The 21,821-nt window shown below is 38.5% G+C and overlaps 1 protein-coding gene across 1 annotated transcript in view; it reads right to left on the minus strand.

Annotated features, from left to right (window-relative positions):
* Positions 1-5,468: 5,468 nt before the first annotated feature.
* The window catches only part of PEX7 (peroxisomal biogenesis factor 7), an 82,373-nt gene continuing 66,020 nt past the window's right edge, over positions 5,469-21,821 (minus strand). Inside the window, exon 10 of the mRNA XM_036097491.2 lies at positions 5,469-5,953. Coding sequence (XP_035953384.1) covers positions 5,885-5,953 — 69 coding nt within the window. The 3' untranslated portion in view covers positions 5,469-5,884. The remainder of the gene's footprint in view (positions 5,954-21,821) is intronic.

The raw sequence follows: 21,821 nt of genomic DNA on the forward strand, positions 1-21,821 counted from the left end.
ATTAATACCATCTCCCACACCAATTACTAGATGAGCTCCTAAAGAAAAATGGGAAAAACAAGAATACTATGTTTAGCAAGGTTAATTGAACAAGAATGTAGATCTGAAGGTCAAAAAGCTATTTGACATACTGGTATCAAGCTCCATTATCTTTGGAGCTACTTAATACATATTGATGGCATTAAATAAATCCTTTAGGTCATTCGTTTGGCAAACATATAGAGCGAGTATTTGGGGCCAGGCAGTTGGTTAGCCACAGAGAATTCAAAGACTAGCACTCATCTGAGTTCTTCAGGATTCACAGGTGCAGGTGAGACAACACAATGAGGCTTATGCAACAGTGGGGCCCCGTGGCGGAAACGAGAGCAATAAAGAGGACAATAAAATCAGCTTTCTCAAGAGGTATCAGAAAAGACATCCTGGAGAAGGAAATATGGTCTTATTTCATTATTTTTAATTGTAAAAGTAACCCATTCCCATTATAGTATGTACAAGGAAAACAGACTTTAGAACAATAATTGAACATGCTATCTTCAATATTCCCCACCCCCAACCCCATACCAACCCCACTACACAGAGCTGGCTACTAGTGCAAACCTTTACAGTTTTCTTATGTATCTATTTATACATACATAATCCCCTTTTTAAAAAAATGATAAGGGCGCCTTGGTGGCTCAGTTGGTTAAGCGACTGCCTTCGGCTCAGGTCATGATCCTGGAGTCCCTGGATCGAGTCCCGCATCGGGCTCCCTGCTCGGCAGGAAGCCTGCTTCTCCCTCTGACCCTCCCCCCTCTCATGTGCTCTCTCTCTCCATTCTCTCTGTCTCAAATAAATAAATAAAATCTTTAAAAATAAATAAATAAATAAATAAATAAATAAATGATAAAATGAGGACATCGACCTATTTGTGTATAATTTACTATTTTAAAAAGCGTATTGTGGGCAGGTCAGCCCCCAAGATCCCTGCTTCCTTGTAGTCACACCTTTGGTCAATCCCTCCTACGTTGTACCAGGGCTGGTCTGTGTGACCAGTAAGACACAGCAGAAGTGATGGTGTCACTCGCTGAGATTAGGTTATAAAAGACTGAAACTTCCATCTGGAACTTTCTGTCACTCAGCTGGGAGGAAGCCAGATGCTATGTTATAGAGACACTCAGGCAACCTGTGGAGGGGCCCACATGGTGGGTGCCTGCTAACAACCACGTGAGTGACTTTGGAAGCTGATTCTTGAGCCCCATTGGAGCTTCAGATACCTGCAGCCCCAGGTGACAGCTTACCTGCACTGTCATGCCAAAATCTGAGCCAAAACCACTCAGCCAAGCCACCCTTGGATTCCTGACCTATGGAAACTCTAAAATAAATGTCTGTTGTTTTAAGCTGCTAGGTTTTGGGGCGCCTGTTATACAGAAATAGGTAACTAATACACCAATCGATAGCAATGTATTTTTCATGTCAGGACACATAGTTCTACCTTATTCTTTCTGATGATTGTTCCATAGTATAACTTTTCTTCTGTAGACAGGCATCTAGATGTTACCAAACAATGATATAATGAATACCCTTGGACATTTGTTCTTACATACTCTGTATGTATTTGGGGTGGAGACATACAGACAGGGAATTCTAGAACTGGAACTGCTGAGTCAACTGGTAATTGAAAATCTTTACTGCCAAACTGCCTTCCAAACAGGTGTATAACAGTGCTCTCACTTTTTTTTTTTTTTAAGATTTATTTATTTATTTTAGAGAGAGCAAAAGAGAGCATGAGCATGGGGGGGGGGATGTTAGCAGAGTTGTAGAAAGGGGCAGAGGGAGAGGGAGAGAGAATCTCAAGCAGACTCCCCTCTAAGTGCAGAGCCTGCCCTGGGGATTCATCCCACCACCCTGAGATCATGACCTGAGCCGAAATCAAGAGTTGGACCCTCAACTGAGCCAGACAGGCACCCCAACAGTGCTCTCACTTTAACTTAATATTATCAGTATTTTAGTGTTTGCCAAACTGATAAGCCAAAAAAAAAAAAAAAAACCCAAAAAACAAAAAAACCGGAATTTTAATTTGCATTTCTTTGTGGTCAATTAAAGTCTGGGCACCTTTTTTGAAGTCTATTAAACATTTGCACTTTTACATCTGTTAATTATCTATTGATATCCTTTGTCCACTTTTATGTTTGGTTGTCTTAGTGATTTTTGAGAGCTCTTTATAAATTATGGCTATTAAACCATTTGTTACATACGTTGCAAATATACCTTCCAATATATCTTAGCTTTGCTAATGGTGTGTTTTGCTCTTTTAATTTTTGTATGTTGTCAGTCTTTTTCTTTAGTCATTTCTCATAACTTTCAAATGAGGGGGAAAGAATTTGTCAAACCAACGTATACCTGAAACTAATGTAACGTTATGTGTCAAACTATACTTCAATCAAAAAGAAATCAAGAATTCACTGAGCCAAGAGCAGGGCAAACCAGGCACGTGGACTACGTTGGACAAAAACAGAAATGAAAACCTGCATTATTTATACAGGGGGTCTGTGAGCACAGCCGTGTTGTGGAGCACAAAGTGGGCGACGACGTGCAGGGAAGCAATGCTGCAGAGAGAGGCAGGGGCTGGTCCCAAAGGACCGCGGCTGTCTGATTCATGAGCTGGAACTTTTTCCTGTAGACAATCCTATACGCAGAGAAAGGTTTTACACTCAAATTGATGTAATCAGATCGCATTTTTAGATCTGTCTCCGGCAGCTCCAAGGGCACAAAACTAGAAACAGACCCCTCATTTAGGGAGGGATCATCTGCTGGGACTGTCCAGAGAAAACTTAACAATGGCTTGAACCAGGGCAGTGGTGATTGGATTGAAGGGAGGAGACAGAATGGAGAAGTATTTAGGGGGTTCAAGGGACAGGACTTACATGATTCGACTTGGAGTAGAGAGGTGGGCAAAAGGGAAGGAACAAGAATGGTATTTAACTCAGCGTGAGCGCCTGGGCGGACAGTACCGGCAAGAAATGAGAAAGCACGTGCCAGAGGAGCCCGTTAGGGAGCAAGACCAGTGCGGTTAGAAGCAAATGAGCACAAAGGCTATGGGGGACCTGGATGGGGGAGGCAGGAGATACAGATTTGGAAGTTTTCCATAAACACATGGAAGTAAAAAACATTGAAGTGGATTATCTCACTCAAGAAGAGGCCTGCTAAGGAACTAATGAGTTCCTTTTTGGAAGAGCCAAATGATAGCCAAGTTGGTCAGTTAAAAAGTGCCAGAGGTAGAAGAGAGAGTGAGCTCTCAGCCTGGATCTTTCTGGGGGTGACATACCTTGATAGGGTCACTCCAGACCCAGGGTCAGTTTCTTAGCAACTTAGACTTCAGATCCAGTCACGGCAGAGTTCACATTCCAACTCTATACTTGTTGGCTCCTAGACTCCTGAGAGAGCTTCATTTCTTCATTTCTTTGTCTGGAAAACTGGGAGGGTTTCCTTGCAGGGACGTTATGTAAATCAAAAGGACTAACATGCAGAAATCCTCTCACATTGTGCCCAGATCACAGGAGAAGTTGGAGAGGCACGCAGGACGACAGCTAAGAGTTCAGTGGCCTAGAGACCAATGCTGTCCAGAGGCTGCTTGGCTTGTGAACCACCAAGAACTTAAAACTCTTGGGAATTCTCTTCCAGGAGAGAATCCAGCACCTTTCCTTCTAGTTTTCCAATCCTAGCTCCAGGGAACCCACTGGATAAACATTCACCCACACTCGGGGCACCTGGGTGGCTCAGTCAGTTAGGTGACTGCCTTCGGCTCAGGTCATGATCCCGAGGTCCTGGGATCGAGCCCCCACATTGGGCTCCCTGCTCAGTGGGGAGCCTGCTTCTCCCTCTCCCTCTGCCTGATGCTCCCCCTGCTTGTGCTCTGTCTCTCTGTCAAATAAATAAATGGAATCTTAAAAAAACTAAAATAAATTATTTAACATTCACCCACACTCTTTCATATAGAGGGACTCCAAGCACCCAAGTTAAGTATTAAGGAGTTATTGTTCCAGAAGTCTCTCACATCCTTAAAATCGAAGGGGGGGATAATCCAGAGAGATGTTCGTTTTTAAATCACAAGTACATGTTTCAAAAGATACATGATCCATTATTTTAATAAAATCTCTTGCATTCTCAAAGGAAAATAAGTAAGTGATTTTGTTTCATTGTAAATGGGAGCTGGGTGAGGTCTTTTTAAAGGTCTATGATAAATCCAGCTGATACAGAGACCCCCACTGTGAACCTGCTTTTACTGAACTGTGCTTGGTGTGATGCCTCTCGTTCTGGAAGGAACTGAGAAACAGCTCCATGAGCTATATCCTCATGACAGCCCTAAGGATGTGTCTGACCACCTGATCCTCACATTATACTCTTGTTATGAAAGTAGTGTCCTCTCTATGGGGCCTCCCAAAAACAATATATACTGATTGGTCTAAGAACTAAAAAGAGTTGTACTTTTCCCTGAGTACATTCATTCATGTAACAAATATTTCGTGAGCACCTTCTGTGCACCAGGTATGGTACTAGGGCCACGCCTGCGACAGGACAAAGCCCTTGCCGTTAGGTCTTGGGCACTGAATTGTGTACTCAACCAGGCTTCCCGTTTATGCTGCCGGGAGCAACTTTCTAGGACTTTGAGGTATAGATGTTCAAGCTCCACTCACGGCTTCACTTTATGTTCCTTTTGTTCTGTCTCTTACGTGGTCTTGTTTTTTTATGTGGTAAGCTGTCAAATTTTTTTTTTCTGGGACAAGTAAACAAATATGTAATGTAAATATATATATATTAGACAATATATATATAGTCTATTTTTTGTTGTGTTACTACAAATATATTTTGCTCTTTAAAATTTTCAAGAACTTGTTAAAAATTTAACAATTTTTGCCATTTTTATTTTAATATTATATAAAAATATAAATATTATGCAAAGTTGTTTGTTTTACCAATGTTTCCCTTTCCACCTTTTTTTTTTTTATTTTTTTTTAACAGATCATCTGCACTTAGGGATTTTTCAAGGAGATTTAGGGAGGTACTGACTGAGGAGGGTTTATGGCATTACTTAGGGATAGTTTCAAGGGTAACTGCTTGAAACTTAGTAGGACCTAAGACTTTTTGCCCAGTGACCAGTTTTGTTGTTTTTTTTTTTAATTGATAGTACAGAAGTAGGAAAAGAGAAATATAGGGTTAAGGTTATAACATCTAAAAAGATTTGAATAAATGTAAAAAACATGTAAGCTTTTAACTCACAGCATTCCATGTTCTTAAAACATGCAACCAGTCCTTGAGACGATCTCACTCAGTCTGTGTGTCAAGAACATAGTAGATGCTCAATAAATACTGCTGAATCAATCAAATCTACATTAGAGCCCTGTTACTGAACCACAGATATCTCTATACTATGTATAGTATTGTATTCATATATACACTGTATTAGAAAAAGCAACCTTGCTAGGATGTCATAAAATCATAAGTACTCAAGAGATGTAGTTTATTTTAATTTTTACCAACAGCAGTGATTATATTTTACATCAAAAATGACAAATTAAAAATGAAATATATCACTATCAATATAATCTACAGCTCTCCCATATTTTCACCCATTTTACAATACAGAGATCACATTTCAACAGACACTACAAGAGCTACCATAACTTCAATTATTCCTTGGATCTTAAGAAATATGGCTTATGTACCAGGCTTAAATAGTGAGCCAAAGTCTTTATCAGCTGCCTCAAAATTGTTCCAGGGTAAATTTTTAAAATTTGAAATTTTGACTAGCACATAAAAGCATAGTACTATGATATCGATAGTTAATTTATTTCCTGTTAAGTAGCCCTCAGCCAGTCTCCTTTGCTTCTGACTGGGGGAGTACATCTCAGGCTGGCATAGTGAGGCAAACAGGATCATATATCTTTATTGTTTCGTCCCAAGCACAATCAGCCACCTAGAAAACAAAAAGGAAGTAAAAAGAAACGTAATCTACAAACATTCAAGGTCGGCAGCAAAAGCTGAGGTCACTGAGAGTGGAAGCAGATGGCCCGCTGGTAAACATTATTTTCAATAGGAAGAAGGCCTCATTTCCCTCTTAAGGATACATCTCAGGGATTGTTCCCAACTGACGGAAATTGCCTATAAGGATCTCCTGCCTCCCCGCGACCTCACCTCGGCCCCCAGAACTACATCATCCCCTGCCTCCCCGCGACCTCACCTCGGCCCCCAGAACTACATCATCCCCTATACGTCCCAAGAGAAATGTTGAAAAAACCCACTCCTAAAGTGGGAACGAAGGCACATGCTAGGTATCGTGGGGACAGAAAGGAGATAACGTACAGCTCTTGCCTTCTCAGAACGGTTCATTCACGACCTGCGATGAGAAGCACTCAAGAGACTCTCAGAGGAGGGACTATCTGCATCCAAGTGGGGAGGCGTCGGAAGACTTCACAAATGCTGTGGCATTCACCCTGGCCCTCTTTAGGGGCAGACGTGGGTGCCAAAGACATTCAAGTCTAAGAAGTCATAAAAACATGAAGGGGGCAAAGGCCGTGGTGCTCAGGAACCGGGTGTTAAAAGGCTTGTGAGTATATCAATGTCTCAGAGTCTAAGATTGATACATAAAATCAATGTAGGGGCACCTGGGTGCCTCAGCGGGTCAAGCATCTGCCTTCGGCTCAGGTCATGACCCCGGAGTCCTGGGAACGAACCTGCTTCTCCCTCTCTCACTCCCCCTGCTTATGCTTTCTCTCTCCCTCTGTCAAATAAATAAAATCTTTAAAAAAATAAAAAAATAAAAAATAAAATCAATTGTATCAAATAACAAAGTACTTAGTAACACATTTAATAAAAGACGTGAAAAACAACCACACTAAAAACAAAAACACTGCTGAGAGAAACTGAAGAGGCCTAAATAAATCAGGAAATATGTTCATGGGTTCAATGTTGTTCCGAATTTAATGCTCCCCAAAATAATTTATAAATAATTCATGATCTCAGCAGGCTTTTTAATGAAAATGGACAAGGTGACTTTTAAAGTTTATGTGGAAATACAGAGGACCTAGAATAGCTGAAAGAATCTTGAAAAAGAACAGCAAAAATGTACTTCTTATACTACCTGACTCAAGACTTACCATAAAATTATAGTAATCAAAACAGTGTAATATTGGTATAAGGATATACAAGTAGATCAAGGAACAGAACAGAGTTCAGGAATAGATCCCAACTTGGACAACAGCTTTTCATCCAATGTACCAAAACAATTCAACAGGGGAAGGGAAGTCTTTACAACTAGTGGTGCTAGAAATGGACATCCATATGGAAAAAAAAATGAACCTCAGCCCCAACTTCACACCATAAACAAAGATTAATTTCAGGGGGGATGTGCCATGGACCTAAATATAAAAGCTAAAGGTATAAAGCTTTGAGAAGAAAACATAGAATATATTCTCAATCTGAAGATTAGTGAAGATTTTGTAGACAGGACACAGAAAGCAATAGCCACAAAGATTTGTTAGGTGCAACTGAAAATAAAACTTTTGCTCATCAAAACACACTGTTAAGAAAATAAATAGGTAAGACATAGAGTGGGAGAAAATGCTCTCAAAACCAATGCATCTGACAATTTGTATCCAGAATATATGTAAAGAACTACTATAACTCAATCATGAAAAGACAACCCAATTAAAAACGGGCAAAAGACTTTACTAACAGACAAAGATATATGACCAATAAGCAGACGAAAAATAAAATGTTCACCATCATCAGGCATCAGGGAAATGCAAATAAAAATCACAATGCGATACCACCACAGACTCATGAGAATGGCTAAAATCAAAGGCAGACAATATCAAATGTCAGCAGGGATGCAGTACAGCTGAAACTTGCACACACGGCTGCTACAACCACTTTGGGAAACTGGCTGTTTCTTATGAAGTTAAACATATACCTATCTTTAAACTCAGTAATTCCACTTCTAGAGGTTTATCCTAGACAAATGAAAATGGCTTTACGAAACAATGCAGAGCAAGAATGTTCACAGCAACGTCATTCACAATAGCACAGAACCGGAAACAACCAAAATATCCCTTGACAAGAGAAGATAATAAATTGTAGTAAATTCCTACAATGAAGTGCTGCTGAGCAACCCAACAGAGCTATCCATAGGCTCAACAATGTGGTAAGTCTCACAAACATTAAGTTGAGTGAAAGAAGCCAAAAACAAGAGTAACTTACAGGACATTCCATCATATATGTTCTAAAACACGTGAAACTTAATCTAAGATAAAAAAAAAATAGGGCAATGTTTGGTTTTGTTTTTTCAGCTGGGGGTAGAGGAGGGGACAGGGGGAGACTGGAAAGAGATAGAAGAGAATTTTGGAGGAAGATGCAAATGTTCTATATTGTGATGGGATGTAGATTACACAGTGTACCCGTCTGTCAAAACATAGACCTAAGACTTGTACATTTGGATGTATGTAACTGATACCTAAATATAGTAAGAATAATAATCCAATAATAATAATAACTGAACGGGGGTGGGACATGAGTAGAGGAATAAATAAAACAAGAATGTTGATAATCGTTGGAAGCTGGGTAAGCGAAGGAAGTTCATTATCCTATTCTGTTAACTTTTTATATGTGTGGAATTTTTCACAATAAAAACAAAAACCAAAAATGTAGACAGTGACATGAAGGATGAAGTGGCATAAGAGAGATTTTGACTAAAGGTATTTGCACTCTATTCCCCACCTTTAATGGTTACAAAGGCTCCAAGTTTCATAAAGGAACTCACAGTCTCAGTGGACAGTTGAATTATCTGGCTGTTACGGAGTACAAGAACCACTCAGATTGATCTGAACATATTAACTCCTTATCACTCACTAACAGTATTTTAGATCACAATCCAAGCTGGAGAGAGCAGTAGAGACGTAAGCATTAAACACCAGACTCTTCAAGATCCGGTTGCCACCTACTTGTTCGTTTCTTATTGCACCGGGCCCACACACTCAATCCCGGCCTCTTGTTTATGCCTCTGTGCTCTTGTCCTTTCACTGATCCCCTCCCCTGAGTGACCTCTCTATTCCCTCTCTTCCCCTCTCCCCCTCGCCTTGTTCTGTCTGGAGAGAATACCTCTCTTTTGAAGAATCCGGTTAATCATCACTCCCTCTATGAAGTCATTCACAGCACCCATGCTATTCGGCTGTACTTACTTACAGACATGTGTGGCTTCGGCCCTTTGGGGGCACAGACAGTGTCTTGCTATAACACAGTAACTACTCAATAAATATTAGCTCAGAGAGTGTATTTTGCAGAGGAAGACTGCAGACAATAACGTTTTCTTGTGTTCATACTGAAGAAGCAGAGCTGGAACCAGAACTGAAATCTGTTGAGTCTGTCCACCAGAAATAAGTGCCTCATAAAAGGCAAACTGACACTCATTATCTGCCTGGTCCTGCAGTTATATGTTTTTATATCATGGGACACAAAGATCATTATATTAATTTACCCCTCTCATCTATGTATATTTTTTTCAAGTGCTAGACCTTTCCATATGTTATTTACTCGGGACTTATTTGCTCAGAACTTCAATAACTAACAAATATCAAGGCCAATGAATCAGCAAATGTTCATAAATCTATAAATTAATTGGTAAAATAAAAAAGACCTCAAACTGCAAATGATATGGAATTATGAATAGCTGATTCAAATCAATGCAAATAATATTTCTCCATTAACTAACTAAACTCCAGCTAGTGCCACAAGTTTAAAAAAGCTTACAATAAAAAAAAAAAATAATAGGTAAGAAGAAAAGCGCTTTACTAAACTAACAAGGAGGTGCCTGACTCTCCGCGGTACAGTGGGCTTCCTAGTAAGGAGAGATGGTGGTGTGGTCCCTGGCGGTGGTGGGCGGGGCTCTCATTGATGACCATCACCACCTCATGGCCTCTGGAGGCTCTGCTTCCCACTTAAGAATGGGAGTAAACACAAGGCTCTCTCTTAATGTTCCCTACTACCCATCCGAGGCCAGGCTGAAAGACATTTAAAAAAAAAAGACTTTAAAAATAAGCGTTAACAAAAAGACCGAAAGATAAGTAAAGCGAATGGCATGAAAATAAACAATCTGCTTTACAGGATGAGACTGACTCATTCTTCAGCCGGTCAAACAAAGCGAGGAATCTTCCCTAGCTCCTCTCCTACTTCTTCACGACAAAAGCCATCTTTCCATCCCATCTCCAGGAATACACTCCTGGCTACGAAGACTCCTTCAAGGCCAGACTCGGGATCAAGAACGAGAAGAGATAATAGGGTGTCTCCTTTCTCATCTACTGAAGATCCTCTTTCTCAGTTTCAGCCTCCTATACGGGGACTCACTTCTTTGCCCATGACCTTGCTGTCAGGAAAAACTGAAAGATGGCAATCAGCAAAAGGACTGCTGGGTGTTGTTTCAGCAAAATGCCGGCATTGTCCTAGGGCCTCACAGGGTTACCTTGTTCTGTAGGGGTCTGTGCCTTTCCCTGTCTTTGGGTTATTTTACAACTCTGAAAGTTATAGAAAACTGATAGTAATCAAATGATTCTCATCCATTAAAGTTGCAAATGAATGTCGTCCTGTGGAGATGCAACTGATGCCTCCCCTTGTCCCCCAGAAATCATTCCAAACATTACACTTTTTTGCCCTGTGGATATTGACCAGTTCTGCACCTATTAGGTAAATTCATTTCAGCCTTCAGTGATTGCCTGTTTATATCTGTTCTTTGGTTCCTCTGAGCCAGTTGTAAAATCTTTCATGAGTTACATAAATCTTTGATACATGTTCATGATATATCTGTGTGAGAGTCATGATCGCTATTTTGAAAATTATCCTCTAACATGGTCACATACAGGGAGATAGCTTATTGGCCTCAACAGGGAAATCATTATTTCTATGGAACATAATAACCCTTGTTTTCTCATAGGAGATGAGACAGTAACAGAAAAGCCATTTCATTAAAAAAACAAACATGAAATGGAGGGAATGGACAGATAATTATACTAGGAAAAAAAGCTAAGAATAATTGTTAAAATTAGGCATGAAATTGTCTACATCTCTTGGCAGCAAAGATAAAAAAAAAGCAAACAATAATGCAAGAAACGCAAATATCAGGACCAATTTACCAGTTCATCAGAAGAAATCAAGTTTTTCCTAGCACTTGCCTGGCTATAAGAGAAATATATAATATGCTTCCATTATAAAAGTCATTCAGTGCCAAAAGAGTGGTTTTACAAGAGATACAAAGTCATTCTTCATATGGCTGTTTTTAAAATAAACATCTCAACCCTCAAATAAGCCAAAAGTATACTATTCAACTGTAGTTTCCTGAGGGCATTTCTATAGGGTAGTGGTTCTCAAGAGTTAGTGTACATTAGAATCATCTGGAGAATGTGTGAAAACACAGAGGCCTGTTCCCCATCCTCAAAGTATTCCTTCTCAAAGTGCGGCCCTGAGATCAGCTTCACTGATATCTCCTAGGGCTGATGTACACCCTGGGATCTTCAAATCAAGTCCACAGAAGGGATTCAGAGAGTCTAAAGATGCAACATTTTGTGTGTATATACATCTGTGGGGGAGGGGAGAGAGACTCAATCATTTTCTTCAGTTTCTCAACCCCTGACCCCAAAAGTTTAATCCAGAGCATTCCCCAGCAGAGCATCATAATCACCTAGGGAACATTCTAAAATGCAGCCAAAATTGAGAACCTCTGATATAGAACCTCTGATGTAGATCAATTTTCTTAACTGGGCTTTTGTCATGTGCACGAACCTGGAGTTCTTCGGTAGTATCTCATGTACGGGAATTTTTTGCTGTTGACTAAACATTAAAAAATAAATGAATGAATAAATGAATGAACAAATGAACGAAACCAAAATTTAGTGGGGATTCAAATACTCTTGAGGGAGAATTCTCTTCCTTTCTCGAGGAGAAAGAAGAGGTTCATTTGCAACTAATATGGAAAACATCCTATGCCGTATTTTCACATTTATTTGAAACTGAAGTTTCAAATCTGGTAGGCTGATATGTGGTAGGAAGGTGGTGAACTGGGAGGAGGACCAAGAAAAAAAAACATGACTGAACGCTCTCTAAAGGACACTAGCCCCACCTGAAGCATCCCTACCCCCAAAGTTTATGTAGCTGCTTGATCCTGTTCTACATGAGGCAGTATCCAGAATTTCTACTTAATACACATAAGAAAATTTTATTAATCATGTAAGCTATGGTTAAAACCAATAGGTTGATTTATTTTTTTATTTGATATTTGCACCCTGCTGAGTTCTAAATGGGCTTAAGTGGTTTATAGATTAATGCACAGGGCCAAATAAAATAAATACAGATTCAGGGGAAAATGTCTGTTCTAAAGGGAACAAATGGAGCAAAAGCTTTCAGGCATCAGAGCTGAGCACATTACAACACTTGTAGAATAAATTAGGCTCTGTGCTTTGTGGTAACTAGGGAGAAAATGAGAGCATGCTGGGTAAGACGGTTTCTGTTCTCTAACAACATGCACATATGGATGTAAACATTTTTGTATAATTAAACCCGAACAGGATTTTCAGCAATTATACATCTTGGTCAAATCTGTATTCCTGTGTTTTGTAGAGTAGACCTTTAGTAAATGCTGTTGAATGAATGAATGAAATAGTGAGTGAGTGAGTGAATCCATGCAGTGGTTTTCTTCCTCCAGAGATTTTCTGGAGTAGAGCCTCACCCGTGGTAAGAAGCACCTGGTCAGGTGTGAGGTCAGAGATCTGGGTGAAGGCAACAAGTTGTATGGGAATGGGGAATATATGGGATTGTTGAGTGTCATGAATATTATTTAAAGAGATTTCACAGGGAGCCTTCTTTTATGTCCCAGGAACTCTTAGTCCAATATTCCTCTACACTACAAGGCTGTGTAAAACATAATTCATATATATGTGTATATATATATATACATGCACATTTATATTCATCCATTTATTTAACAAATATTTATCGGGTATGTCCTCTGTCAGATGCATGCTGAGGACATTACAGTAAACAAGATGGTCCTGGTCTCTGACCCCACAGATCTGGAGTCTGGCAAAGAGATGGATAAATAGACATCTACAATGCAGAGAAATATGGACAATGATAGACGAATTATAGGATCCAGTAGAGGTAGGGGTCACTATAACCAAATGTGAGGAAAGTGGATATATTCAGGAAGAAATACCATCTAAGCTGTGGCTTAAAGGAGAAGGATGCCTCGGCCAGACAGCATTTGGTGTTGCTATTGTTTGCTGGAGGTGGGGGACACACTAGAGAGAAGGAAAGTGTTCTAGGCAGTGGAATAAATAAGAATAAATGAAGACCTAAAAGTTCTAGCTTTAAAACAACTAAACTGCATTGTAACTCCTCAGATGAAACTCTTAATCTTTGGAGACAGGCTTTTTTTCTGACTCATGTCTGACTCCCGTCTAGGGTTTCTTGAGGGCTGGCTGCCAAGGCCTATCTTGTTTGACCCCCGCCCCCGACGGTGAGTGTGCACGTGGATACCACAGAGTAGGAGCCTCCAGACTCTACCTCTTCTGCCCAAGGATATTCAAGTGGAAAATGTATTCCTTAATCTGCATGCCTCCACTGTAGTACATGTCATCCCTATGCTCTCTGAATTTCCCTTAATCTCACATCAAAACACACATCTTTTCATTAAAATTCAGAATTAAAGTTACCAACATTATAGGTAAAATGTTTGTCAAAATGTTATATTTCTTCACTTAATGTAAAACTTGAAGACAAAATCTTCCTCATTATTATTTTAAAAATCTTCTATCTTCTAGGTAGTGAACAATAACTAATAGGATAAAATTCCATATAAGTTCAATTTTTAGTTATTTTATTTTCACTTTTAATAGCAAAACAAATATTCCTAAGTTTTAAGAAAAAGCACACTAATTAGAAATATGAATTACTCACTATGTCAATTCTTTAAAACATAATGAAGGCTTCTTGAAAAACGGAATAGAAATTTCTTATTACTCTCAATTTTGTGGACATTGCTTTTTGCCCTTGGGAAACTTGTTCAATTTACTGTAATTATCTGTACGACATACGGCCTTTTTAGTAAAAATGAACAAGAGGAACAGGCAGAAGGATGAAGAGAGAATGAAAGAAATCCCTAACAGTCAACTCTAAATTTGGAAAAAGCAGCCCAGTTATTATGTCGCAGTGTATTGAATTACGGGCTAAAGAAAGAACATGTTTTACCTATTCAACCAACTTACAGGAGGAAGTGACTACAGAGAAGAACATGGTTTATTATGTTAATGATGGAGTTTAAGTAAAAGTAAGGAAAGAGTTGACTTGATATACTAAAAATCCTTTTCATTCATTCATTCATTCATTCATTTATTCAATATTTATTTAGTATCATTTATTCAATATCTATCGTGTAGTTTGCATTAATCTACTCTGTATTTCCTGGCACAGAGCTGTCACTCAAATATTTACTGAAGCAAAAAACAAAAGGAGAGAAGGAAGAGAAGAACTTGTACCGGACTCTGAAAGGCAGAAGTGGGGAAGAGTGAGGGGAACAGTGGCAAACACATGGAGATGACAAATTACAAAATATAATTGGTATATAACAGAGGGATTACATGGAATGGTGGGAAATACAATTAGAAAGCAGTACAGATTATAGTGAATCTTAAAAGCAACATTAAAAATTCAGACTCGGGGCACCTAGGTGGCTCAGTTAAGCAACTGACTCTTGATTTTGGCTCAGGTCGTGATCTTGGGGTCCTGGGATTTAGTCCCACCTCAGGCTCCCTGCCCAGCGGGGAGTCTGCTTGGCGTTCTCTCCTTCTCCCTCTGCCCCTCCTGCTTGTTCTCTCTCTCTCTCTCTCAAATAAATTAATTTAAAAAAGTAAAAGTCCCTTATTAAAGATACATAATTTATCTAGAATCCTGCATATTAAAAATTATTCTTCTTGTGTATCACACACAAAGGCACACACAGTTGCTGCCACGCAAATGTAATTTTTTCCATTGTATTTTCTAACTTGATTACTGACATCTACATGGTATTCATTTTTGCACGTTTATTTTTACTGATCTTATTGAACTCATAATTTTTAACAGGCTTAAAGTTGATGTTCTGGATTATAACATTGACAATCATATGGAGTTGATACGAATACCTTTGTCAATATTTCTACCTTTTAAAGATATTTATATCCCATTTTGTTTTCTTCTATTACTAATTGGCCATGCCTCTTAGAACCACGTTGATTATCCTAGTGAAGATGGTCATTCTCATCTTGTTCCTACCTTTAATGAAGCCACTGATAGATTTCAGGTCAAGGACTAACAAAATCAGATTTGCATTATGGAAAGCTCTCCCCAGAAGCAGCGTTGAGAATCCGTGGAATGATGAAAAGAGCTCCGAGACCAGTTGGGAGATTACTGCAGTAACCATGGCAGAGATACTAATAAATGCTTATCTAAGGCAATGGAGCTAGAAGGGAATGGCCCAGATTTCAGAGATACTGGTGAGGAGAAATTTATAAACTTGACGCCCACTTGAATTTAGGGAGACAAGCAAACTAGGATGACTTCTCAGGTCTGGCCCATCATGCAATCAATTGAGCAGTTAGGAATACCAGGGTAAAAGTAAGACATCTATTGCAACCACACAGTAAATGCAGTTGGATAAATGGGACAAGCATCCCTAGCATATAATTAAATGAATTGATATTAAAGGGTGTCTACTTCTGTAAGGATGGTAAGAAGAAACTGGAGATGAAGACATTTGGCAAAGTGGTAAAGAAGATGAGGTTAGTACAATTAGCATTAAAGCAACAGGATGAGAAGATTTTTCTTTAAACAAATCTAAATCATATAGCTAAAGAAGAAGGAAATTTGGGAAAAGGCTAACTTGGTTTTCGGGGGGTTCCTGGTGACTTTTTGGGCTTAACATCTGAATGATGAAAGGGAGACAGATACAAGGGCGTAAAAAGAGAATGTTGATTTTGAGAGAGTAAAAGCAGCAGGTAAACCTACTAATTCTTGATGTCTAATAATGGAAGAAAAGCCAAATTTACTGGTAGGGAGACAGGACAGTGAGGGCAAGTGAGTTTTGAAAATAGAGAACAGAACTGGCTGAAGATCTAAAAGCACTGTGTACATCTGAGGAAGCAAAGACCTGCATGAGGAAGTCAGTGAGAAAATCAGGAACCCACTGGAAAAGGGAGAAACAGAGATAGAACACAGATATTGTGAGGTGATAGAGAGGGAAGAAGATATTTATTCTTGCTTATTTTTACAATTAAGTAGCAAGTAAGGTCACGTGTCCAGAGTGTTAATGATACTGTGGGAGGCTGAGAAAAGATATTGTGGAGAATGAATGGGCTAGAAAATCAAAATGACTTCAAACGTAAGTTGAGTAGGACCAAGAGCCCAGATGAAATTTTTGTGAAAATGTAGTTTGTGGTGTGCCAAGTCAGCATTTTTGCTTGGTTTCTCAGAAGCGATGACAATGAGCAAGAAAGTGGGTGATTCAGGATTGGGAGCCGAGGCAGCAGAGACTAAGATGTCAATAATTCTGCAAACTCTCACTGCAAGGGTTGTCCATGAAGCCCAGCAAGCAGTAGACACAGATTAACACATCCACCTTAGGGATACACCAAGGTCCTACCAAGCTGAGCCTCAGAATGTTTTACAGCTGGGGGAAAACAGGCCCTTGTTATATAATTTTCAGCTACAAATCACACAATTATGAGAGCATCAAAGAGGAAACAACAGAGACTAATAATGCCTGAGGACACTGGATGCTTCTGGCACATGTTCTTTTCAGCTCTAAAGCTAGTCTGTGACAGATGCAGAAAATATCACCTCCGATAAAAGGTGAAAAGAATTTAGTTATCTTAACTACCAATAATGCTGGTCTTCTTTTACAATTGAATTTTCCAACTTCATACTGAGAATTGCAAAATATTTTTATCCACTGTCAACTCGTAAAGGTGGCATCTAAGACTGTGGGTAGAGAGATTTGAATCAAAACATGAGCTGAATTTTTAAATGATGCCTAATTTTTAAAAATTTCTTTATAAATTTGTTCTTTAAAAAAAAGTTACATTAGTTTTACATGTACAACATAATGTTTCAATATACGTATATATTGCTAAAATTTTTTTTTACTAAAATGTCAAGAAAGTCAAAGATACTTTTAAAAACACATCTATAGAACTGGTTTAAATCAGAGCCAAATTTAAGCATCTTCCACTGAAACAAAATGAAAATATACAAAATTTCTTTTGCCCTAAAAAATGCCTTTGTAAAGTGCATACATGGTCCTATCATGGATAGTCTAGGATATTCACTCATTAAAGATTATATTTACCAAGAATTTTAGGAGTCCCAGAAGATAGATTTACATATGTAATATAACCACAACTATGAAAAATATGCATACATATGGAAAACGACTGGAAGAGTAGTTACTTTTGGGAAGGATGGGGGCAAGATGTAGAAAGAAGCATGAGAGAACTTTTTGAGATTCTGGTAGGGTTCTGTATCTTAACCTGAATGGTGGTTACACAGGTGTGGTCATTTCTTGATAACTTACTGAGCTGCTCAATTAAAATATGTGTATTTTCCAACAAGGAGGTTACACTTCAAATAAAAATTTCTTAAAGAAAAGACTGAAAAGAAACATACTAATATGGTGTAACAGAGATTCTTTCTAACGTGGTAGGACCATGGGTAATCGTTTCTCTTTTTTTTTTAAATATTTTTATTTATTTATTTGACAGAAAGAGAAACAGCGAGAGGGAACACAAGCAGGGGGGCGGCAGAAGGAGGTGCAGGCTTCCTGCCGAGCAGGAAGTGCGATGCGGGGCTCGATCCCAGGACCCTGACCTGAGCTTAACGACTGAGCCACCCAGGCGCCCCAATCTTTTCTCTTTCTTCTGAATGTAATTTCCCAATTTCATCACAAGAAAAAAGATCAACTTTATTAAACATATAAAGATTCTATTTTGGAATGAACTAATAAAGTCTACTTTAAAAGAGATTAAAAAGAGAAATAACTGTCTCCCAAAAGGCATGTGTAACAATATGTAAACCTATACCCAGATTATAAATACTAAACTAAATATCAATGAGCATTCAAAGGAGCAGAGTTGATACTATAGAGCACAAAGTCAGGAATTCTAAAAATATATTAATACAGAAAATCCCCATTATACAAACGGGTATATTACAGGTCCAGAATCATATGCCTAAAAACAGAAAAAGGGTATCCGATTTAGAAATAATAAGGATAAGAGAGACAAGAGAAAATGCCAGGACTGTACAAATCATGATCAGAGGGAAAAAAAAAATCAAAGAAAAATTTTCTGAACTGAAAGGTAACTTCAGCCTGGTTAACAAGAGAGGGGATAGAGCATTTCTCAGCAATTATCCTCAAAGAATGACCCTAGACACTTATTTGTCAAGTTTTAAACCTTTAAAGACAAGATCTTACATCTGTCAAGAAGAAAGGAGGTATAAGAATACTTTTGGATCTCATTTTTCAGATCTCTAAGAAAGAAGAAGCTAAAAAGAAAAAGGAATTATAAATATAAGAACTCAGATAAATCTCTTTTAAGATAAAGGATATATTAAGATACAAAGACCTAAAGTAACATCAGCAAAATCCAACAGCTGTTAAGATCACAAGAGACAACAAGTTTTTGAAAACAGATGGAAAGGTACTTTCTTAAAGGTGAGAGGAAGATACTTTCTAAGAGAATAAAATATGAACAAAGGGTGACATTAATATGCAATCGGTAAACTTAACCACATATTGTGAGAATAAAAGATAAATATGTCAAAAATAACTTAAAGTACCAACTATACCAACAAAAGGTTAATGTTATAGGTTTAAATGGTTGCAGCTACTCCTATCAAGAAGTAGTCTATTTTTCTTACTCTTTGAATCTGAGCTGGCCTCATGACTTGCTTTACAACAGATGGGCTGCTGCATGAACTTCTAAGTCTAGTCCTGGAGATGTCTGGCAGCTTTTACTCTTGCCCTGTTGGAAACCTACAACTGCTAAGTAAAGAAGCCCGGGCTCATCTGAAGACACATGACTCAAGACGACAATCAGCAATGCACCCTAGACACGTGAGTGAGGCCTTCTTAGAACACCCAGCTCTAGTTAAGTCACCAGATGACTGGAGTCACATGAAGGACCCCAGGTGAGACCAACAGAACTGCTTGGCTGAGTCCAGCCCAAATTGCTGACTCACAGAATTGTAAGCAAAGAAAATTGATGTTTAAGCCATTAAGTTGTGGGAGAGTTTGTTCGCAATAAATAACAGAGATAAAATAAGTGAGAGAAAAATAGGGACATGCTTCAAGAACTTGATCTCTTGTATCTCCCTACAAGGGAGTTCAATGCTACTTGGCAAAAACATAAATACTACAAATAATACAAATGTTTGTGTGAAAATGTGTTCATGCTAGATATGCAAAGAAAGATACTGGTTGAGGCATCATCTTAGTTTGATAAAAAGAAGAGGGATGCCTGGGTGGTTTAGTCGGTTAAGCGTCTGCCTTCAGCTCAGGTCATGATCCCAGGGTCCTGGGATCAAGCCCTGGATCAGGCTCCCTGCTCAGTGGGGAGCCTGCTTCTCACTTGCCCTCTGCCCCTCCTCCCTGCTTTTGTTCTCTCGCTCTCTCCCTCTCTCTCAAATAAATAAAAATTTTTTTAAAAAAGGAAAAAAGAAATTTTTAAAGATAAACTTATAGGGAGAAGAATAGACAAACTCGTCACTGAAAATATTATATGGAAAGTAACAAGATCCTAGATCTTGGGAGTTAGAAAAGCCTCTTCTTCGAATCCCAAATCCAACAGGTTACAAAGTCTGGACCTAGTGAGTTTCTCAAAGTCTCTCACATATCTACCACATTTAATCTGTCTTTTAATTTGGATGTTTAGACCATTTACATTTTTCCTTTCCTTTCCCTTTCATTTTTCTTTTTTTTTCTTTCTCTTCTCTTCTCTGCTTTTCTTTTCTTTAGCAAGCTCTACACCCAACATGGGGCTTGAATTCATGACCCTAAGACCAAGAGTCACATGCTCTACCGACTGAGCCAGCCAGGCACTCCTAGACCATTTATATTTAATATAATTGTTGAAATAGTCTGATTTAAAGGCTACTACATATAAGATCGTGTCCTTGGCAAAGAGAGATTAACTTTACTTCTTCTTTTCCAATTTAGATGCCTTTCATTTCTTTTTCTTGACTGATCTAACTAAAACTTCCAATACTATATGTTTAATAAAAATGGTGAAAGCAAGCACCTTGTCTTATTCCTGAGAAAAGCTTTCAGTTTCTCACCATTGAGTATGATGTTGGCTGTAGGTTTTTCTATATGGGTTTTATTATGTTGAGGTAGTTATTTTTTATAATTATCTTCATGATTGGCTTAATAGTTATAGCTCCTTTTCTAAAACTTACTAGATGTTAACTCGGGTTTAGAATAAACATCTTGAATTTATCACAATCTACCCTCAAATACTGTATCACTTCACATATAGTAATAACTTCATAGTGTACTTCCAATTCTTCCCTCATTTTATTATTGTCATGCATTTTACTTTTGTACATGCTATGAGCTCTACGATATACTGTATGCAAATAAAATGCATACAATACTATTTTTGCTTTAGGCAAAAATTTTCAGAGCGACAAAATTAAGTTAAAAAGTGTCTTGTATATTTACTTCATTTTTGCCATTTCTAGTTACTTTATTTTTTCTTCTTTCTTTCCTTCCTTCCCTCCCTTCCTTCCTCCCTTCCCTTACTTTTCCTTCCTTTTTTCCTTCCTTTCTTCCCTACCTCCCTTCCTCCCTCTGTCTGCCTCTTTCTTTTCATTTTGGTCTGGGTATATTTCTTCTGACATTTCTTGTAGCACAGATGTGCTCTGAGCTTTTGTCTGAAGTTTCCTTATTTCCCCTTCTTTTTTTTAAATGATTTTATTTATTTGAGAGAGAGCAGAGCCTGTGAGAGAGAGCACAAGCAGTGGGAGGGGCAGAGGAAGAAGGAGAAGCAGACTCCCCACTGAGCAGGGAGCCTGACAGGGGGCTGGATCCCAGGACCCTGGGATCATGACCTGAGCCAAAGGCAGACGCTTAACCACCTGAGCCACGAAGGAGCCCCCTTTATTTCCTCTTTATATTCAAAAGATTCCTCTTTATATTCTTCATTTAGTACTTTAAAAAGACATTCCTCTGTCTTGTGGCTTGCACAGTTTCTGATAAGAAGTCTTCTGTAATCTTTATCTAGATGCTTCTGGGTATGTTTCTTTTTTCTGTCTGCCTTTAATATTTTCTCTTTATCTTTGGTTTTTAGCAGTTTGAATATGGGTATGCCTTGATGTGTTGTTTTGTTTGTTTAAATCCTGCTTAGGGCTCTCTAGGATTCTCAAACCTGTGATTTGACTTTCATTATGTTTGGAAAATTCTCTTTAAATATTTCATCTTCCCTATTTGCTCTCTCTTCTTTAGGACTCCAATTACATATATGCAAAAACATCTGATATTATCCCACAGATGCTAGATGCTCTGTTCTCTTTTATTTCCCTCATTCTTGTTTTCTCCTGTTATTTTAGCTTGGGTAGTTTCTAGTGACCTATCTCTAAATTTACTGATGAGTCTTCTGATGGACATATTGAAGGGCTGCATCTCTGACACTGTACTTTTAAAAAATTACTATTTTCATTTGACTATTTTTATCTCTCAGCTGAAATCCCTCATCTGTTCACACATGTTGTCC

Source organism: Halichoerus grypus, chromosome 9, assembly GCF_964656455.1.
Source record: "Halichoerus grypus chromosome 9, mHalGry1.hap1.1, whole genome shotgun sequence".
In the NCBI taxonomy this organism is placed as follows: domain Eukaryota; kingdom Metazoa; phylum Chordata; class Mammalia; order Carnivora; family Phocidae; genus Halichoerus; species Halichoerus grypus.